This window comes from Dunckerocampus dactyliophorus, chromosome 8 (genome assembly GCF_027744805.1).
Source record: "Dunckerocampus dactyliophorus isolate RoL2022-P2 chromosome 8, RoL_Ddac_1.1, whole genome shotgun sequence".
Classification (NCBI taxonomy): domain Eukaryota; kingdom Metazoa; phylum Chordata; class Actinopteri; order Syngnathiformes; family Syngnathidae; genus Dunckerocampus; species Dunckerocampus dactyliophorus.
Genome location: NC_072826.1, coordinates 20,523,796 through 20,544,730, shown reverse-complemented (window position 1 = coordinate 20,544,730; position 20,935 = coordinate 20,523,796). Strand labels below are relative to the sequence as shown.

Genomic DNA, 20,935 nt, shown 5'->3' with positions numbered 1-20,935 from the left:
CCGAGTCTTCGTCAAGCACCAGTGAGTCAGTGAAACTCGAGTCTTCGTCAACCCACGAGTCAAAGAAGCTAGCCTTCGTTGAGCACCTTTGTCAAACCGTGAATCAATGAAACTAGACTTTGATGAGCACCCATGAGTCAGTGAACATTGAGTCTTCATCCATTCGTGAGTCAGTAAAACCCGAATCTTCGTCAAGCACTAGTGTGTCAGTGAAATTTGAGTCTTCGGCCACTCATGAGTCACTGAAATTTGAGTCTTCCTCAAGCACTCTTTAGTCAGTGAAACTCGAGTCTTGGTCGAGCGCCCATGAGTCAGTAGAACGCGAGTCTTCGTCAACCCGTGAGTCAATGAAACTAGTCTTTGTCAAGCAAGTCAGTGAAACTCGAGTCTACGTCAAGCACCCATGAGTCAGTGAAGCTAGAGTCTTCATCCATTTGTGAGTCAGTAAAACTTGAGTCTTCGTGAATCGTTCGTTTTGTTGAGTCTGTCATGCTGCTCGAGTAGGAAGGGGAAAGGAGAGTTCATCTGAGGCAAGGCAAACATACTTTATGTACAAATGCAGTTAGAGCAGTGCTTAGGTTTCAGGGGGGCGTGAAAGGCAGGGCCAGACTATACTCGTAACACTTTTCGAGGTTGGCAGGTCTCTTAATCCATCCAATCCATCCATTTTCTATGCCGCTTCTCCTAAGGGTCGCGGGGATATGCTGGAGCCTATCCCAGCTGACTTCGGGCGACAGACGGGGTACACCCTGGACTGGTCGCCAGCCAATCGCAGGGCACATATAGACAAACAACCATTCACACTCACATTCATACCTATGGACAATTTAGAGTCACCAATTAACCTAACATGCATGTTTTTGGAATGTGGAAGGAAACCGGAGTACCCGGAGAGAACCCAGGAAGAACATGCAAGAACAATCGAACCCAGGTCTTCCCGATCTCCAGACAGTTACTGTGTGGCCAACATGCTAACCACTAGACCACCGTGCGGCCCAGGTCTCTTATTGCGATGGGAAAATTGATCATTTCCAGATTAATTCAGTCACGTGTTAATGAGTCTGTATACTGTCTGGGGGTAAACTGTGCAAACTCGCCGTCTTTATTTCAGGCATTTTCTTAAGAAATAATCCTTCATTAATGCTTGAATGATGCTAGTGTCAACTCGATACGATTTCAAATCGGGGGCAGGCGTGAAATGTCTTTTCCCTTAGGGGAGGCATGACGAGATATGATTGAGAACCACTGAGTTATTGACAATTACTGACTGGGTCCCGTTTTGAATTTAGCTAGCGCTCATCGAGGTAAGTGACGAGTCAACGGCTTCCAGTACCCATTACCAAAAACAAGTTTTCAACGACTCAAACAACATGAAAGTCACAGAAATGAAAAGCAGAAGACACATGCATACATACGAGATGGATTTGTAATTTATTCAACTGACTTGCTTGTGGTCACATTTGACAGGAAGTAACTGCAATCTGTACGCATGGCACACAAATCACACTATGATGCAACTGGAATGACAAAACTAACAAAAGTTTAAAAAAAAAACAGGAAGTTGCACCGATTCTACTTAAAGGCTCTTGCTGGGTTGGCTAAAAAAAAGGTCACTTGAGCAAAAACTATTTTCAAGTAATTGCACTCAACAGCGAGCACATGCACTCGCAGAGACAGAGAGAGAGAGATAGTGATAGAGAGCGAAAGAGAGAGGGAGAGAGGAAGCGAAAGAGCAATATTCAGTGCACAGCAAAGGAGGAAAGATGCACTTCCTGACTGGTACAAGATATGGCTTGTAAAAAGAAGTCAAACATAACCAAATAGTCACCACCTGCATAACAATGTCAGTAATAACACAAGACGACAATAAATTTTCCAAATTGTTGAAACTTTTGCGGCTAAGGCACAGCACAGCAGTTGTGAGTATGAGGAAGTAAACCACAAAAAAAATAAACTCCACCTTTGGTTATTCTTGCTGAGAGCTACCAATGAATTTCAGATACATTTGCATCCAGTTGGAACAATCTAAAACATTTTAAACAAAAAAAAAAACTAAAGCAGGACCAAAGTGAGGAGTTGGCCAGCTCAAACAACACAATCAACATCCCTTTATTCTTTTCCCCCTGCGAGGTTCTCACTACGTAACATAAAACTATAAATATTCCCCACCAACACTTTTCAGTACGCCTTTCCGTGTGGGGCGCCACAGGACTTCAATTAGAGATGCACCAGCTTGAGAAAAAGGAAGAAATACTGCATGTATTTTTATTTTTACATCAACTTCAGCTACATGTTCTTTATTTTAAAAAGAAAATAAGCTATAGAAATTAGTTTGGCCTTACAAATTATTACACTTTGCTAAATGTTGATTTTAGTACAGTTGTTAAATTTGTTAAAAAGTGAATGAACATTTATTTTAAATGTTTTTTAAAGCCATTTTTTTTACTGCCCTATGCTTTGAAAGCCTTATGAAGACAACGACGAAAGCCAACGCATGATGATGATGATGATGATAAAATAAATGAAAAACAATCATTTTACATTTTGCTGGTTGGACATTTAAATAGCCCTGGCGGATGCTTACCAATGCCACAGACAAACAAGCCATAACAGAAGGTCCGGTGATACATACTACGGCGGTGGCATTGCAAATACTCTTACACAGAGACGTTGCCCTGCCTCTGTTACAGCTCTGACAGCTGAAAATGAGCTTTTGTTTCATATTTGACCACTGGGGCAGGTTCATAACCCTCCAAGAAGAAATGGAATTGGGATTTGCTGATGTGGAGTTGCCAGTTTACTTCCTGAGAACTCCGAGAGCAACTGCACAACTCTCACTCTGACATCTTCGCTCAAGGCATGCAAAGAATGATGCATGATCCTGCGCGTGCATATGTGTGTGCATGCGCGTTTGTATTTCGCATGGTAAAATGTATAAAAGTGTAACATAATTTCCCCCTTAGGGAGACAAATGAAGTTTGTTGCAGCACACTCAATGCGGCTGAGGGCGTGACCATGACGAGGGAGACCATTATCCAGTCTTAGGTGGCGGGGAGACAAAATCGGGGTTGTACGCGGGCTGAGCCAGGTAGTCCGTCTGGGCTGGTGGAGCGTTGGCTTGTGGCTGCACAGGAGGCGGCTGCAGGGGGTAGGAGGGTTGACCGGGGTTGAACGCAGCTTGGCTGTAAGGCATCGGGTTGGGAGGGTAGATGGGGCCCGCTGGACACAGCAAGAAGACAAAAAAAAGCAAACACATTAGAAGTGCTTTGAGCGTAACCATAATGTCAGTTCTGCCAATGTCTTTTATTGTGAGTCACAATTACACAAAGTGGTGATTATACTTTGTAGCCAAACATGCGTAAAGCACAGTAAATGTTGCTATTAGCTTTGTAGTGAGGCATAACCTTATTTTTGTGTTGTTGTTTGCTTGCTTTTAAAACCACACAGACAAAACTTTTGAACGCCCTCATAGGGAAATAAAAGGCAGTCTACAAGTGGCCTGCTAAATAGCGGTGGAAGCTCTCAGCAATAAGTATACTGTCACCACCATAACCTAGTGTTTATTGTGTATGTGAATCACTATGTCATGAGTACATCCCCTCACATTTTAGCATTTTATTATAGCTTCTGAAGGGACCGTATAGTTCCCGCTAGTTGGTGGGGGCACTTAGGCAAAGAGTTTGCTTCTCAAACCAATATGCAATCAAAAGAGTAACACATTTCCATCACAAAACCACAAAAAAGTCAGTTCAATGTGCAACCGTTAGCTTGACAACAATCAAACTGAGAGACAGTCATCAAATAAGGAGTCTCACTCACTACCTACTGTTGCTGATTGTTGTTCTCTTTTCTGAGTAATATCACTTGATCAAGCTTTTTCTAATATTCCACACTACAAAATAAGTTAGAAAAGTATGGACGATTCGTGCTGACATCGGATTGATATCAGCAGATAGCAGTGGCTCAGGGGTTAGAGCAGGTCGTCCAGCAGAAACTGGAAGGTTGGCAGTTCAATCCTTGCTCCCTCCACCCAGTCACTCTCATTGTGTCCCTGGGCAAGACACTTTACTCACCTCGCGTCTAGTGCTGCTCACACTGGTGTATGAATGAATGAATGAATGTTTGGTGGTGGTCGGCGAGGCCGTGGGCACCAATTGGCAGCCACGTTTCCATCAGAGTGCCCCAGGGCAGCTGCGGTTAAAGATGTAGATTACCACCACCAGGGTGTGACTGAAGAGTGAATGAATAATGGGTTCACTTCACTGCGAAACGTTTTATAGCACCTTGTAAAAAGGTGCTATATAAATTCAATCTATAATTACTATTATGATTATTAGATCGTATCGGCCGATATTTACAGCTGTAATATTGGTATCAGATCGCAAGTGAAAAATTTGTATCGGGACATTGCTAAAATCAGTGCACTCGTACATAGAGCCCAGGACACACCAGTTTTTTTTCCTTAAATTGCCCATGTGTGCTTAAAACACGCATGGATACCACTGCACGAAATGAAACTATACCCCCCGCAACAGACAAATTACAGACCTGTGGGGAACACTGAGCTGGCAACATAAGCAATTTGACAATTGTGTCTTGCCTACAGGCAAGCATGGTTGGTGGCAATGTCATGGATGAGCATGAGTGCTCCTGGCACTGAGGAGCCATGGCTCATTGGGTGTATTGAAGAATTTTCAGCGAATTAAATGTATATTGCTGTACAACCTGTACACTGACTACTCTAAAGGATGTACCATACTCACTTCTACAGTATTAAGAAGATATATGTTAAGTTTTAAAAAGTGTATCTCACTTTTGTGAGATACCGTCCAAGCAGCACACAGCACCTACCAAGTAAATGATTTTTTTTCTTACACTAAAAGGTAGCTTCTGAAAGTAGACTACAGCATATCATGTCAGGAGGGTTAAAAAGTGACTAAAGAGTTTTTTTTTTAAATGAATGACTATGTTGTGACTAAAAACAAATTTAATTTGTATTTAATTGAAATGTCATAACTAGAATAGTTCAGTGTAGTTGTTTTCGTGAAAGCATGACAGTTCAGAGAGAGTGACATTGTATAATAATAACATAACAATAATCCTTTCATGCAACACAGCACTTTCACAACAACATCATCATCATCATCATACTTGCTCATCCACATTGTTTATAAGCAAAATAATGTTATGAATCACAAGCTGACTAATTCACCAAGTCTGGACATGTGGACACGGTCAAACCTTTACAATAAAATCCACTCACTGGCTTCCTGATACGTTGGTGGTGGTCCCGGTGTAAAAGGCTGTCCAGGGTGGTGCATTGTGGGCATGGGTTGTGCCCCGTACCCCTGTGGTGGCATGGGCTGGCTGCCGTATCCCGGCTGGACCGGTACAGGCTGGTAGGCTGGGTAGGGGGCCGCCTGGTAGGGGTGGGGTTGCCCGGGCGATGCTGTTGGCTGTCGGGGGTAATGCTGAGGGGTGCTGGTCACCACTGTGGTGTGGGTGGTGGTTGCAATCACAGCTGCATTTAAAAACAAGGAGGAATGTTAATAAAAAGAAAACTGCGGAGCACAAGTTTAGTTTGTGGAACATTAGCAAAAGCATGTCAACTCCACAGACAACGCAACAATCACACTTTTACATTACTGTTACACATTTTTATCCCAATTTTCCCTGTAAGAAAACAGTAAAATTAAGTGACAACAATTATGCAAATTTTACGATTACGCAGCCCACGACCATCATGAGTAGATTGCAGTCCTGTGGGAAACACTGGTTTCATATTAATAAACACAGCACTGTATATGAAATTAATACATACAGTATATGAAGGGCCACACACAGAAAAAGTGAAAAATGAGGACGGCTATTATTTGATATTTTTCACTTTTTTTGTTTTTAAACACACAGAAATCAATCCATATACACATGTATGTGTGTGTATATTTACACAGCATTATATATATATATATATATTATATACACACACACACACACACACACACACACACACACACACACACACACACACACACACACACACACACAGAGTATACATACACTCCTGATCAAAATCTTAAGACCAGTTGAAAAATTGCTAGAATTAGCATTTTGCACATTTGGATCTTAATGAGGTTTTAAGTAGAGCTACAATATGTAAAAACAAGAAGGGGGAGTGAGACAAAAAGCACTTTGAAAAAGTAATTTACTGAAAACAATTAAACTGAAATAGGTCGTTTATCAGCTGGTCAAAAGTAAAAAATTAACAAAAAACTCTCCAAACCAGAACAAAAAATGTTCCCAGTAGGACTCAGTAATGAGTAGCTCCACCGTTCTTGTTAATCACTTCAAAAATTGGTTTGGGCATGCTTGATGTGAGTGTTTCCAGGAGGCTAGTGGGAACATTGCTCCAAGTGGTGAAGATGGCTTCACGAAGGGCATCAACTGTCTGGAACTGATGGCCATTTTGATAAACTTCCCTTGCCATCCATCCCCAAATGTTCTCTATGGGATTTAAATGAGGGGAACATGCAGGATGGTCCAAAAGAGTGATGTTATTCTCCCTGAAGAAGTCCTTGGTCAAGCGAGCATTGTGAACTGCAGCGTTGTCCTGTTGAAAAACCCAGCTGTTACCACACAGACGAGGGCCCTCAGTCATGAGGGATGCCTGCTGCAACATCTGCACGTAAGCAACCACTGTTTGATGACCCCGCACCACCTGAAGCTCCAGTGTTCCACTGAATGAAAAAGCACCCCAGATCATGATGGACCCCCCTCCACTGTGCCGGGTAGAAAACATCTCAGGTGGGATCTCCTTGTCATGCCAGTAACGTTGGAAGCCATCTGGACCGTCAAGGTTACATTTTTTCTCATCAGAGAATACATTTTTTTTCCACCTTTCAATGTCCCATGTTTGATGCTCCCTGGCAAAGTCTAAACGGGCAGTTTTGTGGCGTTGAAGGAGACGAGGTCTTTGAATTCCTTTTTTGTTTTTTAAACCCTTTTCCCGCAGATGCCGTCTGATGGTTATTGCGCTGAAGTCGGCACCAGTAAGGGCCTTAATGTGGGTAGAAGACCGCCCTGTGTCTTGATGGACAGCCAATCGGATCCTCCGGCTCAGTGCAGGTGTGATTTTTTTGGGTCTACCACTTGACTTTTTTGTTCCATAATGCCCAGGATCTTTCAAAAAATGTAGAATGACTGATTTACTGCAACCAACCTTAGCAGCAATGGCACGCTGCGAGAGGCCTTGCTTATGCAGCTCGACAATCCGACCACGTTCAAAAAGAGAAAGCTTCTTAGCTTTAGCCATCAGGAGGGCATGACAGTGTGAATGCCTGACAGAAAATGAACATTTTGAGCACATTTTGGCTTTTATAGCCTGTGGTCTTAAACTTTTGATCAGGTGATAAACAACCTAGCTCTACTTAAAACCTCATTAAGATCCAAATGTGCAAAATGCAAATTATAGCAATTTTTCAACAGGTCTTAAGATTTTGATCAGGAGTATGCTTGCGTGTGTGTGTTTTGCAGGCCTCGTTTAATTTCATTTTACAAATAAGCCGCAGCCTAATGAAAAAAAGGTGGATTACACCCGAGCTGGACTTGGCCACACCTGCTGGAAGATGTTAAGACATCTTTGTATGAATAGCATGAATACTGAGTGTACATTGAAGTTCCCTTTGGTAGGCGTAAAAAGAAAAACAGAAGATGGAACGGTTGTGTCAGTTGCACCCCCACCATTCTTTCTGAGAGTCATCATGACTACTTCCTGTAAAAAAAAAAAACAAAAAAAACACTGACACTGGATGGTTGGAGAGTTCCCCCTTGTGGTTGCCGTGGTGACGATGACTCACACATGAGGTGGAGCTAACATTCCAAACCACTCCAAGCCTTGGAGTGAGTGTTGGCAGACTGACAGGAAGTGAAAAAGTGTGCAACATGACAAAAACACCCACAGATGCGGAAATAAATAAATACAGTCGGTACGGAAAGTATTCAGACCCCTTGAAATTTTTCACTCTGTGTCATTGCAGCCATTTGCCAAAATCAAAAAAGTTCATTTTATTTCTCATTAATGTACACTCAACACCTCATCTTGATAGAAAAAAACAGAAATGTAGAAATTTTTGCTAATTTATTAAAAAAGAAAAACGGAAATATCACATGGTCCTAAGTATTCAGACCCTGAGCTCAGTATTGAGTAGAAGCACCCTTTTGAGCTCGTACAGCTATGAGTCTTCTTGGGAATGATGCAACAAGTTTTTCACACCTGGATTTGGGGATCCTCTGCCATTCTTCCTTGCAGATCCTCTCCAGTTCTGTCAGGTTGGATGGTGAACATTGGTGGACAGCCATTTTCAGGTCTCTCCAGAGATGCTCACTTGGGTTTAGGTCAGGGTTCTGGCTGGGCCAGTCAAGAACGGTCACAGAGTTGTTTTGAAACCACTTCGTTATTTTAGCTGTGTGCTTAGGGTCATTGTCCTGTTGAAAGGTGAACCTCTGCCCCAGTCTGAGGTCCTGAGCACTCTGGCAGAGGTTTTCCTCCAGGATATCTCTGTACTTGGCCGCATTCATCTTTCCTTCAATTGCAACCAGTCGTCCTGTTCCTGCAGCTGAAAAACACCTCCACAACATGATGCTCCCACCACCATGTTTCACTGTTAGGATTGTATTGGGCAGGTGATGAGCAGTGCCTGATTTTCTCCACACATACCACTTAGAATTAACACCAAAAAGTTCAATCTTGGTCTCATCAGACCAGAGAATCTGATTTCTCATAGTCTGGGAGTCCTTCATGTGGTTTTTCATGTGTCTTAAACTGAGGAGAGGCTTCCGTCGGGCCACTCTGCCATAAAGCCCCGACTGGTGGAGGGCTGCACTGATCGTTGACTTTGTGGAACTTTCTCCCATCTCCCTATTGCATCTCTGGAGCTCAGCCACAGTGATCTTTGGGTTCTTCTGTACCTCTCTCATCAAGGCTCTTCTCCCACGATTGCTCAGTTTGGTTGGACGGCCAGGTCTAGGCAGAGTTGTGGTCGTCCCAAACTTTTTCCATTTAAGGATTATGGAGGCCACTGTGCTAGGAACCTTGAGTGCTGCAGAAATTCTTTTGTAACCATGGCCAGATCTGTGCCTTGCCACAATTCTGTCTCTGAGCTCCTTGGGCACTTCCTTTGACCTCATGATTCTCATTTGCTCTGACATGCTCTGTGAGCTGTAAGGTCTTATATAGACAGGTGTGTGCCTTTCCTAATCAAGTCCAATCAGTTTAATGAAACACTTTATTGGACTCCAATAACGGAGCAGAAACATCTCAAGGAGGATCAGAAGAAATGGACAGCATGTGAGTTAAATATGAATGAATGAATATGAAAGGGTCTGAATACTTATGACCATGTTATATTTCAGTTTTTATTTTTTAATTTGTAAAAATTTCTACATTTCTGTTTTTTTTTTTGTCAAGATGGGGTGCTGAGTGTAGTGAGAAATATTAGTGAGAAATAAAATGAACTTTTTTGATTTTGGCAAATAGCTGAAATGACAAAGAGTGAAAAATTTAAAGGGGTCTGAATACTTTCCGTACCCACTGTAAGTCCACTTGTAGACCTGATATAACCAGCTTGACTGCTCTTGTGAGTAATTCTACTATGCACACATATACATACACATACAGAAATATTCATTAATATTGTGCATGGATTTGACCAAAGTTCCTCCGTATTGTACAATATCTATTTGTCATGTTATGTGATTTTCTACGTCATGTATCTATGTTGTTTTTGTGAGAGTTTCTGTATGTTTTGTATTCTTATATTGTGGGAGTAATTACAGTCAGGATTAACATATTAAAAATGTTTCTCCACAAATAAAGAGAGGAATAATATTTTTTTCCAGTTTGAGTGAGGATGTATATTAAAAGGTAAGATTAATTCATATAAATGGGCATTTTCAGGTGGACATTTTTTGTCATCGGGAACAAAAATCATGTACATTTTTGTGTCGCTTTGCCTTTTGTGTCGCCTTGCCTTTAACAAATTAAATGGCTCAATTTGTCTCTTATGTCCTGATAAGACTGTCTCGTTCCTAAATAAACATCAAAAATAGGATTGTGGTTTTAATATATTTATCCTAAAGAAAACAGCTGAACTTATTTTCCCTGTTGATTCTAATTCTAGGGAGATTTAGTAACCAAATTTTGGTAATGAGAGTCATGGGGTAGGTGAGCCATCAGAGCTCACATGACTGGCCTGATGTTTTTTCTTCTCGACAAGTAGCAGAAAAACACAGTGAGTGAGACTGTGAGTAATTGTAAAGACCCCAAAATAGCATTACTTCACTTTGAATGGTCAGGCAGCAACGCTCTGCTCCTGCTGACTGGTTCACTAGCAGCAGCTTTTTGCTTGAGCTTGTGGCCTATTTGGAATTCAACAATGGGGCATCATGGAACTAGAGTGCACGCTTTCCCAGGAATGTTTCAAGCAAAAGTATGAAAGCATTTCTGAAAGCAAAGTGTACCTAATAGTGTTCCCATTTTGGCAATGTTAAGCACACAAATACTAGTACACACGCACGCACGCACGCACACACGTGTACACCGACAACATGGATGGACTTACGTCTGGGCTTGCGGCACATCTTGTACAGGCAGCAGCAGGGGCAGACGCAGCAGCTGATGAGCACCACCAAGGTAAAGATACCAACGCCGATCATGCTGCCCAACAGTGGCGGAGAGCCCATCAGTTGTGTGTCCTCACTTGAGAAGAGACAAAAGGAGAAAACAATCGCAATGGTTTGTCAGTTGCAGACAAGAATATAAAAAGAAATGTGCACCTCAAAAATTTGAGACTCTCCTCTGAGGCACACTCAAACAACCGACCCATCCTTCATGCAAGATGGCGCCCTCCGTGGCAGACGTCTCCGTTTCACTCCTCTCGTTTTTTTCTATTTTTTGATATTTTATTGTTCATATTGGACATTCAACACACTCACGCAGTACATTACAACAGAGAGACACTTTTGAACATCGGCAGGGTTCACCATGAACGTTCATTCAGCTTCTCAGACTTTGGCTTTCTTCTGCGTCGGGAGGATGCAGCAGCCTGCGGGCCTGGTGAGCTGAATACCCGGCGAGCAAAGCATCCGAGGCGGAAAAGGGGCAAGAGGGGTGGCCTGCATGCTAGGCTAAAAGCTAGAGTGACTAGGCCACCGCTACCAAGCCTGCTGCTAGCCAACGTCCGCTCTCTCGAAAACAAGATGCGCTGAGAGCAAGGATTACAGCTCAACGTGAGATCAGAGAGTGCTGTGTGCTCACCTTCACAGAAACCTGGCTGACGGAGGATATACCGGACTCGGCGATCCAGTTGGAAACATTTGCCACTTACCGGGGAGATCAGACTTTAGCGTCTGGTAAACACAGAGGTGGCGGCGTCTGTGTTTATGTAAACAAACGGTGGTGCATAGACGTACAGACGATGGAAAACCACTGCTCACCGGACATTGAGCTGCTTATGGTAAAATGCAGACCTTTTTTTTGCCTCGTGAGTTCAGCGCTGTGTATTTAACAACTGTCTACATTCCACAACGAGCTAACACCTCTAACGCACTGGGCCTCCTGCATGACATCATCGATAAACAACAGACCAAACACCCAGACACTGTATTCATTATATCTGGCGATTTCAACCATTGCAACCTCAGGACTGTTCTCCCCAAATATTACCAGCATGTAAGCTTTCCCATGAGAGAAAATAGCATCCTGGACCAAGTCTACAGCAACATGAAAGATGCTTTGAAGGCTATTCCAAGACCCCATTTTGGAAAAGCTGACCACATTTCCATATTCTTTTATCCAACATACAGACAACTCCTCTAGCAAGCTCCCCCTGTAAGTACAGCTGTTAAAGTGTGGAATGAAGAAACTGATCAAGTACTTCAGGACTGCTTTGGCTGCACAAACTGGGATGTGTTTAGAACTGCAGCGGGGAGGGAAGATTGTACTGTTGATTTGGATGAATACGCGTCTGCTGTTACTGGCTACATTAGCACATGCATAGAGACTGTTACCACCACCAAGTATTACAGAAAATACCCTAATCAAAAACCTTGGATGAACTGTGATGTAAGGGCTAAGCTACGTGCTCGTTCGTCTGCATTTGTCATGGGCACCGCTGAGAACTATAAAAAGGCCAGATATGACCTGAGGAGGTCCATACGAGAGGCCAAAAGACAGTACAGACAGAAGCTGGAGGGCTACTATTGCACCTCAGACCCTCGGCGCATGTGGGCGGGGCTCCAGCACATCACAGACTATCGACAGCGGAGTAGCGTAGCCACATCCAGCCAAACCACACTTCCAGACCAGCTGAATGAGTTCTACGCCCGCTTTGACACCCAAACTCCTGATGAGCAGAGAGGGTGGCTGGACTTGGGGAGCACACAGGACTCACCAATCATGGTGACATCAGCTGATGTGCGCAGGGTTCTGAACAAAACAAACCCACGAAAAGCAGCATGCCCAGACAACATCTCAGGCCGTGCACTTCGGGTTTGCTCATCGAGCTAGCTGATGTACTTGCTGACATATTTAACCTGTCGCTTGCACATGCATCTGTACCGACCTGCTTTAAGTCCACCACATCGAAGACCCACATCAAAAAGAGCATCCCGGCCACTGTGGACCCTCTACAGTTTGCATACCGCTAGAACCGGTCCACAGATGATGCAGTCAACACTGCCATCCACACAGCCCTTTCTCACCTGCAGGGCCATGACACATATGTCAGAATGTTATTTATCGATTACAGCACTGCATTTAACAGTCAGCCCCCACAAACTCACAAATAAGCTCCTCACACTTGGCCTGTCACCCTCCCTCTGTAACTGGGTGTTTAACTTTCTAACAGGCAGGCCCCAGTCAGAGTCCACAATCGCACATCCAGCTCAAGAATTGTGAACACTGGGACCCCACAGGGGTGTGTGCTGAGTCCGCTCCTCTACACGCTCTTCACCTACGATTGCGTGGCCTCCCAGAACAACACCAGCATCATTAAATTTGCGGATGACACTACAGTCATCGGCCTGATCACTGGTGGTGTTGAAACGTCATACAGAAGAGAGGTGGCGGACCTCATAGCTTGGTGTCGTGATAACAATCTCCATCTCAATACAGAGAAGACCAAAGAGATGATCATCGACCCAAGAACAAGGGAAAAGGAGCCGCATAAACCCCTGTTTATTGATGAGACTGAGGTGGGAGGGTGAAAACCTTCAAGTTCCTTGGCACACACATCAGCAAGGACCTCACCTGGTCTCACAACACCCAAGAAATGATCAAGAAGTCCCCTGAGAAGACTGAGGAAATTTGGCATGTCCACCAAAATCCTTAGTTGCTTCTACAGATGCACTATCGAAAGTGTTCTTACAGCCTCCATCACTGTTTGGTACGGTAACTGTACAACACGTGATAGGAAGGCACTCCAGCGGGTGATCAAGACCTCACAGAACATTGTTGGGGCAGCCCTCCTCTCACTGCAAGACATTTATAAAATTAGAGTCCTACAAAGAACAAACAACCTCATGAAGGACAGCACACATCCACAACACTCATTATTCACACTCCTACCATCAGGAGATTGAAGTCCAGGGCTGGCAAACAGCTTTTACCCACAGGCCATCAGGCTTCTCAACAAAGCACTCACACACGCTGCACGCAACATACGCACACACTCATAGCACTTTATATTTATTTATTTATTGATTTATTTATTTGTATTAATGTCTCTTCTGTTGTTGTTGCTTAATTTATTGGTATTTATGTTTCTGATGTTGTTTCTTGTGTTTTTCTTTCTTTCTTTTTCTGGGAGAATGAACAGAACAAGAATTTCATTGCATAGCAGAACTACCTGTTTTACGGTGCATATGACAATAAAACTCTTGAATCTCTCTTGAATCTCTTCATTCAAAAGTTAGGACCCCCAAATACAGTACCTAACCAAGCCAAACATTTAATATACAGTGGTTCACTGATTTCTACGCTTGTATGACCATTAAAAAGCACAATGCCTGGCGTCTAATGCCTTCAGTATCAGAAACTTCGCCATATTTGCTATATAATGTGTGAACCAAAGTGGCCAGGATGAAACCGCTTCATGTGTGTAGTGTACACGTCAGCGAGGAGGATTACGTTCCTACACGCCCGGGACAGAAGAAGAAACATGTTTTGAAGAGATCTGCTGTATATAATTAGATGTCGCCAACAACCTTGTTGACAAACTAACGGTAGTCGGAACAGGCTATCTAGAACAATACTAGACAATATCACTCTAGACTAGCTCTTACTTTCTCGTGTCGCAGCGGTCTAAACATTGTGAAACACAAAAATGGACAAGTGGCAGCACGCAGTGACACGAACGAAGAGAAAATAACTCTAAACAATGGAGAGGTTTGACTTTTTTGTGAGCAGTGGTTCGGTGATGGAAATGTATTACTTTCTTGAACGCATATTGTTTTGAGAAACAGAATGCTTTACTTAAGTGACCACACCAACTAGCCGAAACTACCTTATTTTCCCGACAATAAGGCGCACTTAAAAGTCTTAAATTTTGTCCAAAATGGACGGGGCGCCTTATAATCTGGCACGCCTTGTGGTTGACCAGCACGGTAGCGATACACACAACGGGGCACGAGAAGTCGGCTTGTACTGTTGTGCTTGGTTGCCATGGTAATGGACAGAAACTGCCACCTAGGGTGATTTTTAAGAGGAGGACGCTACCTAAAGAAAAGTTTCCAGTCGGAGTCATCGTTAAGACCAATCAAAAGGGCTGGAAGAACAAGGAGAAAATGGCTGAGTTACGTGTACGGAAAGAGACCGGATGTTTTTTTTCCCCATGTTGTGAAAGAATGTGTTTCTATTGCTGTGAAGGTTTTGTTATGAAAATGTACTAAACGCTCACACGTTTTCACGTGTGAGAATGTGATGTGACCATGAATGAGAGCAGCTGCAATTTGCAGCATCAGTTCAAACAAGAGCCTTGTTAGAGAAATCTATATACGTTATCACCCACTTTATAAATATATTATTGTTGTACTCTTGTGCATAGAAGGGAGTAAGCAGGCCCTGTGAGGGGAATCAAAGGGATCAGTCTTGTGTAACTCAGAGACATGGAGGAGGTTAAGGTGCTCAAGGTCTTTTGCTCCTTTTCGCAGGCTGTAATGTTAGAAAATTAATTAAACCACACGTATGATATCACTACACTGACGCACACACAGATAGAGACACAGAGTTCGGCTGTAGTAGGCCCCTTCCTTGAGAAGTTGAACTCTCGTGTAACTAGGGAACGCCCAATTGCAAATAAAGAGGTTTTTCGGAGAGCGTATCCAGAGCGGTATGGGATACAACTCTGGTGCGTCCCTCCGTTTCTCCTCGCGAGTAAGACAATCTTGTCGTGGTTGAGTCTGTTTCTTTGAGTAGTTATACAGTCCAGTAATTGTCTTGGTTATCTGCAAGGATTTCCCTGACACGTGTCACCGACCCTGTTGATCTGTGACTCTATGGGCGTCCAGCTCACAGCTGCTGTGAAAAACCAAGTGCAGCAAATGAACTCGGAGCTTGCCATCATTTGGGGAGGCTTAACTAAGGAAATCCAACCTCTGGACATCGGTGTAAACAAGGCGTTTAAAGTGAAGTTGCAAGCGGTGTGGGAGCGATGGATGACAGATGGCGAACACAAGTTCACTAAGACTGGGAGGCAGCGCCGTGCGAGGTACGCCACAATTTGTAAATGGATTGTGGATGCTTGGGATAACGTGTCTGATGCATTGTTGTTCGAGCTTTCACAAAAGCCGGCATCATTTCTGAGGAGCCGCACGGCAACGAGAGTGGCTCTGACAATGACAAGAGGGAACCTGGCATGTTTGATGGAGAATTTTCCCCGCTGTTCATTTGGGATACAGAAGATGAGGACTTTGATGGATTTGTGGATGAGGATTGATCAAAAATAACGTGAGTATATTGTTAAATATTTCAATAAAGTACAACCAAACTCAGTTTTGCTCCCGCTGGCTTTTTAAAAACATACGATATCATGCATGCTAGCGTATTGTAGCGTCACTGGGAGCACTTCCTGTTCCCCAGCGTGCTTTGCGGTGCTGTTTTGGTGGAAATGCTCTTAAAGTTACATAGTTGTTAGTTACTGTTCTGCAAAAATAACGGTAGTGTCTTGTCTGTTTTTGTCTATCTGCTGCGTTGCTGTATGATGTTTTTAGTTGTGCACCATGACTGATGCCATGCCATGTCATCAAAACATGTTTTTTATCCTTTTAGTTTTCTGTAGTGTTATTATACAGCGGCTCACTTATTTTCACACTTTAAAAGTGTGTTGCATGGCATCTAATATATCCCTTCTATCTTTTTTAGGATAAGCTAGACCTTCCACTTATATACAGTTGAGAATGTTAATTATTTTTCTAAAACATTGACATACTGTTAATGAACTTTTTATAAAGCTTTAAAATTGTAACACATCATTTAACACATCCACATCAAAAAGAGCATCCCGGCGGCAACTGCGGACCCTCTACAGTTTGCATATCGCCAGAACCGGTCCACGGATGATGCAGTCAACACTGTCATCCACACAGCCCTTTCTCACCTACAGGGCCAGGACACATACGTCAGAATGCTATTTATAGACTATAGCTCTGCTTTTAATACAGTCTGCCCCCACAAACTCACAAATAAGCTCCTCACACTTGGCCTGTCTCCCTCCCTCTGTAACTGGGTGTTTAACTTTCTCACAGGCAGGCCCCAGTCAGTCAGAGTCCACAACCCCACATCCAGCTCAAGAATTGTGAGCACTGGGACCCCACAGGGGTGTGTGCTGAGTCTACTCCTCTACACGCTCTTCACCTATGATTGCGTGGCCTCCCAGAACAACACCAGCATCATTAAATTTGCAGATGACACTACAGTCATCGGACTGATCACTGGTGGTGTTGAAACATCATACAGAAGAGAGGTGGCGGACCTCATAGCTTGGTGTCGTGATAACAATCTCCTTCTCAATACAGATAAGACTAAAGAGATGATCATCGACCCAAGAACAAGGGAAAAGGAGCCGCATAGACCCCTGTTTATTGATGAGACTGAGGTGGAGAGGGTGAAAACCTTCAAGTTCCTTGGCACACACATCAGCGAGGACCTCACCTGGTCTCACAACACCCAACAAATTCTGAAGAAGTCCCAAAGGAGACTGTACTTCCTGAGAAGACTGAGGAAATTTGGCATGTCCACCACAATCCCTAGTTGCTTCTACAGATGCACGAAAGTGTCCTTACCGCCTCCATCACTGTTTGATACGGTAACTGTACAACACGTGATAGGAAGGCACTCCAGCGGGTGATCAAGACCTCACAGAACATTGTTGGGGCAGCCCTCCCCTCACTGCAAGACATTTATAAATCTAGAGTCCTACGCAGAACACACAACCTCATCAAGGACAGCACACATCCACAACACTCATTATTCACACTCCTACCGTCAGGCAGACGCTACAGGAGTTTGAAGTCCAGGACCACAAGGCTGGCAAACAGCTTTTACCCACAGGCCATCAGGCTCCTCAACGAAGCACTCGCACACGCCGCACGCAACACACGCACACACTCATAGCACTTTATTTATTTATTTATTTATTTGTATTATTTACTTGTATTAATGTCTCTTCTGTTGTTGTTGCTTAATTTATTGGTATATATGTTTATGTGTTTATGTTTCTTATGTTCTTATTCTTTCATTTGTTTTCTTTCTTTTCTTGGGAGAATGAACAGAATAAGATTTTCATTGCATGGTGTAACTGCTGTTGTACTATGCACATGACAATAAAACTCTCTTGAATCTTGAATCTTGAATTAACTTTCGTTATTTCATATGGTAAAAATGATTTCGAATGTTCCACTGTGAAATGCATCTCAATCACACAAACTCTGATGACTACAGAACACATACTGTAACTTTACAAAACAAACAGATTTGTTGATCTGCTTGCACGACAGTGAAAAAATGGGGGACTTCCAGTAGGTTGCAGCTGCACGGTGGTGGTCGTGCACAGGAAAACCAATAGTTCCTGTTACAGGAGGTTCCTGAGAGGTGCAAGGACAAATGCAAAAGAAAAATACGAAAAAACAAAGTTTTTAGGTGGAAAAGCACATTACCAGTCTTCTTGACGATCCTCGGAAAAACGAAGAAAAGTGTTGGTACAGCATCGTCTGGAAGTGCACATGCCACAGCAGAATCCTGTGTAACATCGCTCGTATGGATGATGCACGCCTGATAAATCGGTGTACGATAGACAGGCTTTATCATCCGCTATAAGAAACCACAAAGACAAGCAACATGACTTCACAGCCCCAACATCACATATCAGGCTATAAAACAACATATTTTAGCTTTATTTAGTCTCATTATAGATTGTTTAACTTACTTTTACACTTGTATGGCAGTTCAAGAATGTTGAATTAGTATCGCTTCTGCCCATTTTTGTATGCGCCCCATTTCCTTTACATGTCATCAAACTGTGTTATTATTATTAGTATAGTTTTATTTAGTCTTACGATAAAGTGGTTCGCTTACACAGTACATAATTTTGTATACACTACTTTCGTTAGGCATCATTAAATTTTATTTTCTTACATTTTTGTTTAAGTCTTAATAAGATAAACACAAGTGTTTATTTCATGTGTCTTTCAAGCCCCGCCGCAATATCGTCGGCAAACAAACTTAGTGGATAAGCCAACAGTAGTGATGTGCAGATCGATGCTAAAATATTGATACTTCCAATACCAGCCCTTCATGCTCTAAAATCAATTGTCAAATCAAAATATTGAGACTTCTGTCATTTGAGGTACCGGTAATGTTTGACTGAAATGTTTGTCTGTTGAAACAGTAGGTCTTAATATTTAATCATTTATTTTAATGCTTTTACTGTGTTACTTACGGTATTTCCTTTTTTTTATTGCTTAAAATGCCATTTTCACATATTTTATATGATTTTGTTCTGTTTTCCTGTTGTTGTATATTGGCTTGGCTATATTGTAAATCACCCCACTACCGCTATATACTTCAGGGTCTAAAATTAATAAATAAATAATAATAAAATTAAGATGATATTTAAATTAATAATGTATTTAATCAATAAATGTCTTGTATTCTTTATGCTATGATATGAAATATCCAACCTTTTTAAATTTACCAGACACATTTGATGAGTTTGCACAAAGTATTCATATCGAATCGGTATCGCCGATACCAACCTCTGAATTTTACTCTATCAGATCGGAAACTGAATCAGTGGTATCACTCATCCCTAGTTAACGATTATGATTGCTTCTTTTTATATTTCGGCAGTCTTGGTACCCGGTGGCTCACTGCTGCCCCTCGCAGGTCACCCCAGGGACTATGTCAGGTCTCTCTTGAAAATTTGAATTAAATGTATTTTTTGTCATTGCCCTATGTGAGGGTTCAATGACATCTAGATAAGACTCGAAAACGTATTTATTTACGTGTGCAGCAGGCTCAAGAAAGAAATAGTACTTAGACATGCTAACATTAGCAACATAGCCTCTGACCAACCAATTTACATAATACTCTATATTGGTGATACCGTAATGTTACATTTTCAAACTATGTCTTTTGTTGCAGCCGTAACTTTGAACGCCGTTTCTAAAATAAATAATACTATGCAAACTAATAGTATCGTATCCAATGAGGGTGGACATGTGTACCTAATTTAATGTCCGGAAAGTAACGCCCAAAGACAGTGCCTGGTTAGTTCTAGGTCAAATCATTTCTTTTAAGCCAAACAATGTATGTAAATGTCCAGAAATCATTTCGTTTAGGTAGCTAACATCTTCGACAGAGATAAGACTTTGCTCTGTTTTGAGGCGTCTTCGTGGTCCACACACACATACCGCTGTGACTGAAACAATAGCAAACGACAGCATCCAAGCACGACGACGAGATGTCCATTATTAGTTCTTTTAATTTACAACTTACCCGATACACAGGCGGGCAAAATGGCACAAAAGGCCAAGAGGACAACACCGGACAGGCCTGACGCCATGGCGGCTCCTTCTTCTAGGTGCCAGGCAGGAGGATTCTCACAAACACAGGAAGCAGCCTTCTCAGACCACAAGATCGTCTATGGTCGAATACGTGTCTCACTCCGGTGTAGTTCCGCCCACAATTCCGGTAACATCGATGCCATTTCGTCTATCGTCCTACTGTGCAAATGATGACATATTGAGTCATTTTTATTAGTAATTTACAAAAGAAAAATAAATACAATGCATTTATTCCATATTACATTTTGATTTCAAGAGATCCTGGGGACATTTTGTTGTTGCCCTTCAGTTTAGTTTTTCAAGCCATTTTGGATGTGTTGATTGAATGAATATTAATGAAAATCATCCTCTTTGCTCCTTAAATTAACCTTATAAGGGCAATGCTTTCACGGTTAGACAACAAAAACACATTTTCTCCTCACAACCAAAAATTTTACGTTTAAAATATCATTTTTTATCACACATTTATCTTGATAAAGGCAGTCCTTTTATGTTGTGATTTCAATCTGACCTACTGGCTTTTAAATTTTTATTATTATATTTGTCCACCAATGTGAGTGTGAATGGTTGTTTGTCTATATGTGCCCTGCGATTGGCCGGCGACCAGTCCAGGGTGTACCCCGCCTCTCACCTGAAGTCAGCTGGGATAGGCTCCAGCATACCCCCGCAACCCTAGTGAGGATAAGCGGCATAGAAGATGGATGGATGGATATTTGTGCACCACATGGCGCTATTTTTTCCCATTCAAAGCATTCAGCAACATTTCCAACCTTCAACTGTTTTCTGCAAAGGTATCTTGCTACTGAAATGATAAGTG

General features: G+C 42.5%; 1 protein-coding gene across 1 annotated transcript; it reads right to left on the bottom strand.

Annotated features, from left to right (window-relative positions):
- Window positions 1–1,926: 1,926 nt before the first annotated feature.
- Window positions 1,927–20,215, bottom strand: LOC129186838 (protein shisa-5-like). The gene is made up of 5 exons (XM_054785504.1): window positions 20,051–20,215; window positions 18,211–18,364; window positions 10,620–10,756; window positions 5,264–5,521; window positions 1,927–3,219 (listed from the first exon to the last, which is right to left on the bottom strand). The coding sequence occupies exons 1-5, from the start codon at window positions 20,115–20,117 to the stop codon at window positions 3,032–3,034; spliced, it is 804 nt and encodes a 267-aa protein (XP_054641479.1). The 5' UTR covers window positions 20,118–20,215; the 3' UTR covers window positions 1,927–3,031.
- Window positions 20,216–20,935: the final 720 nt, after the last annotated feature.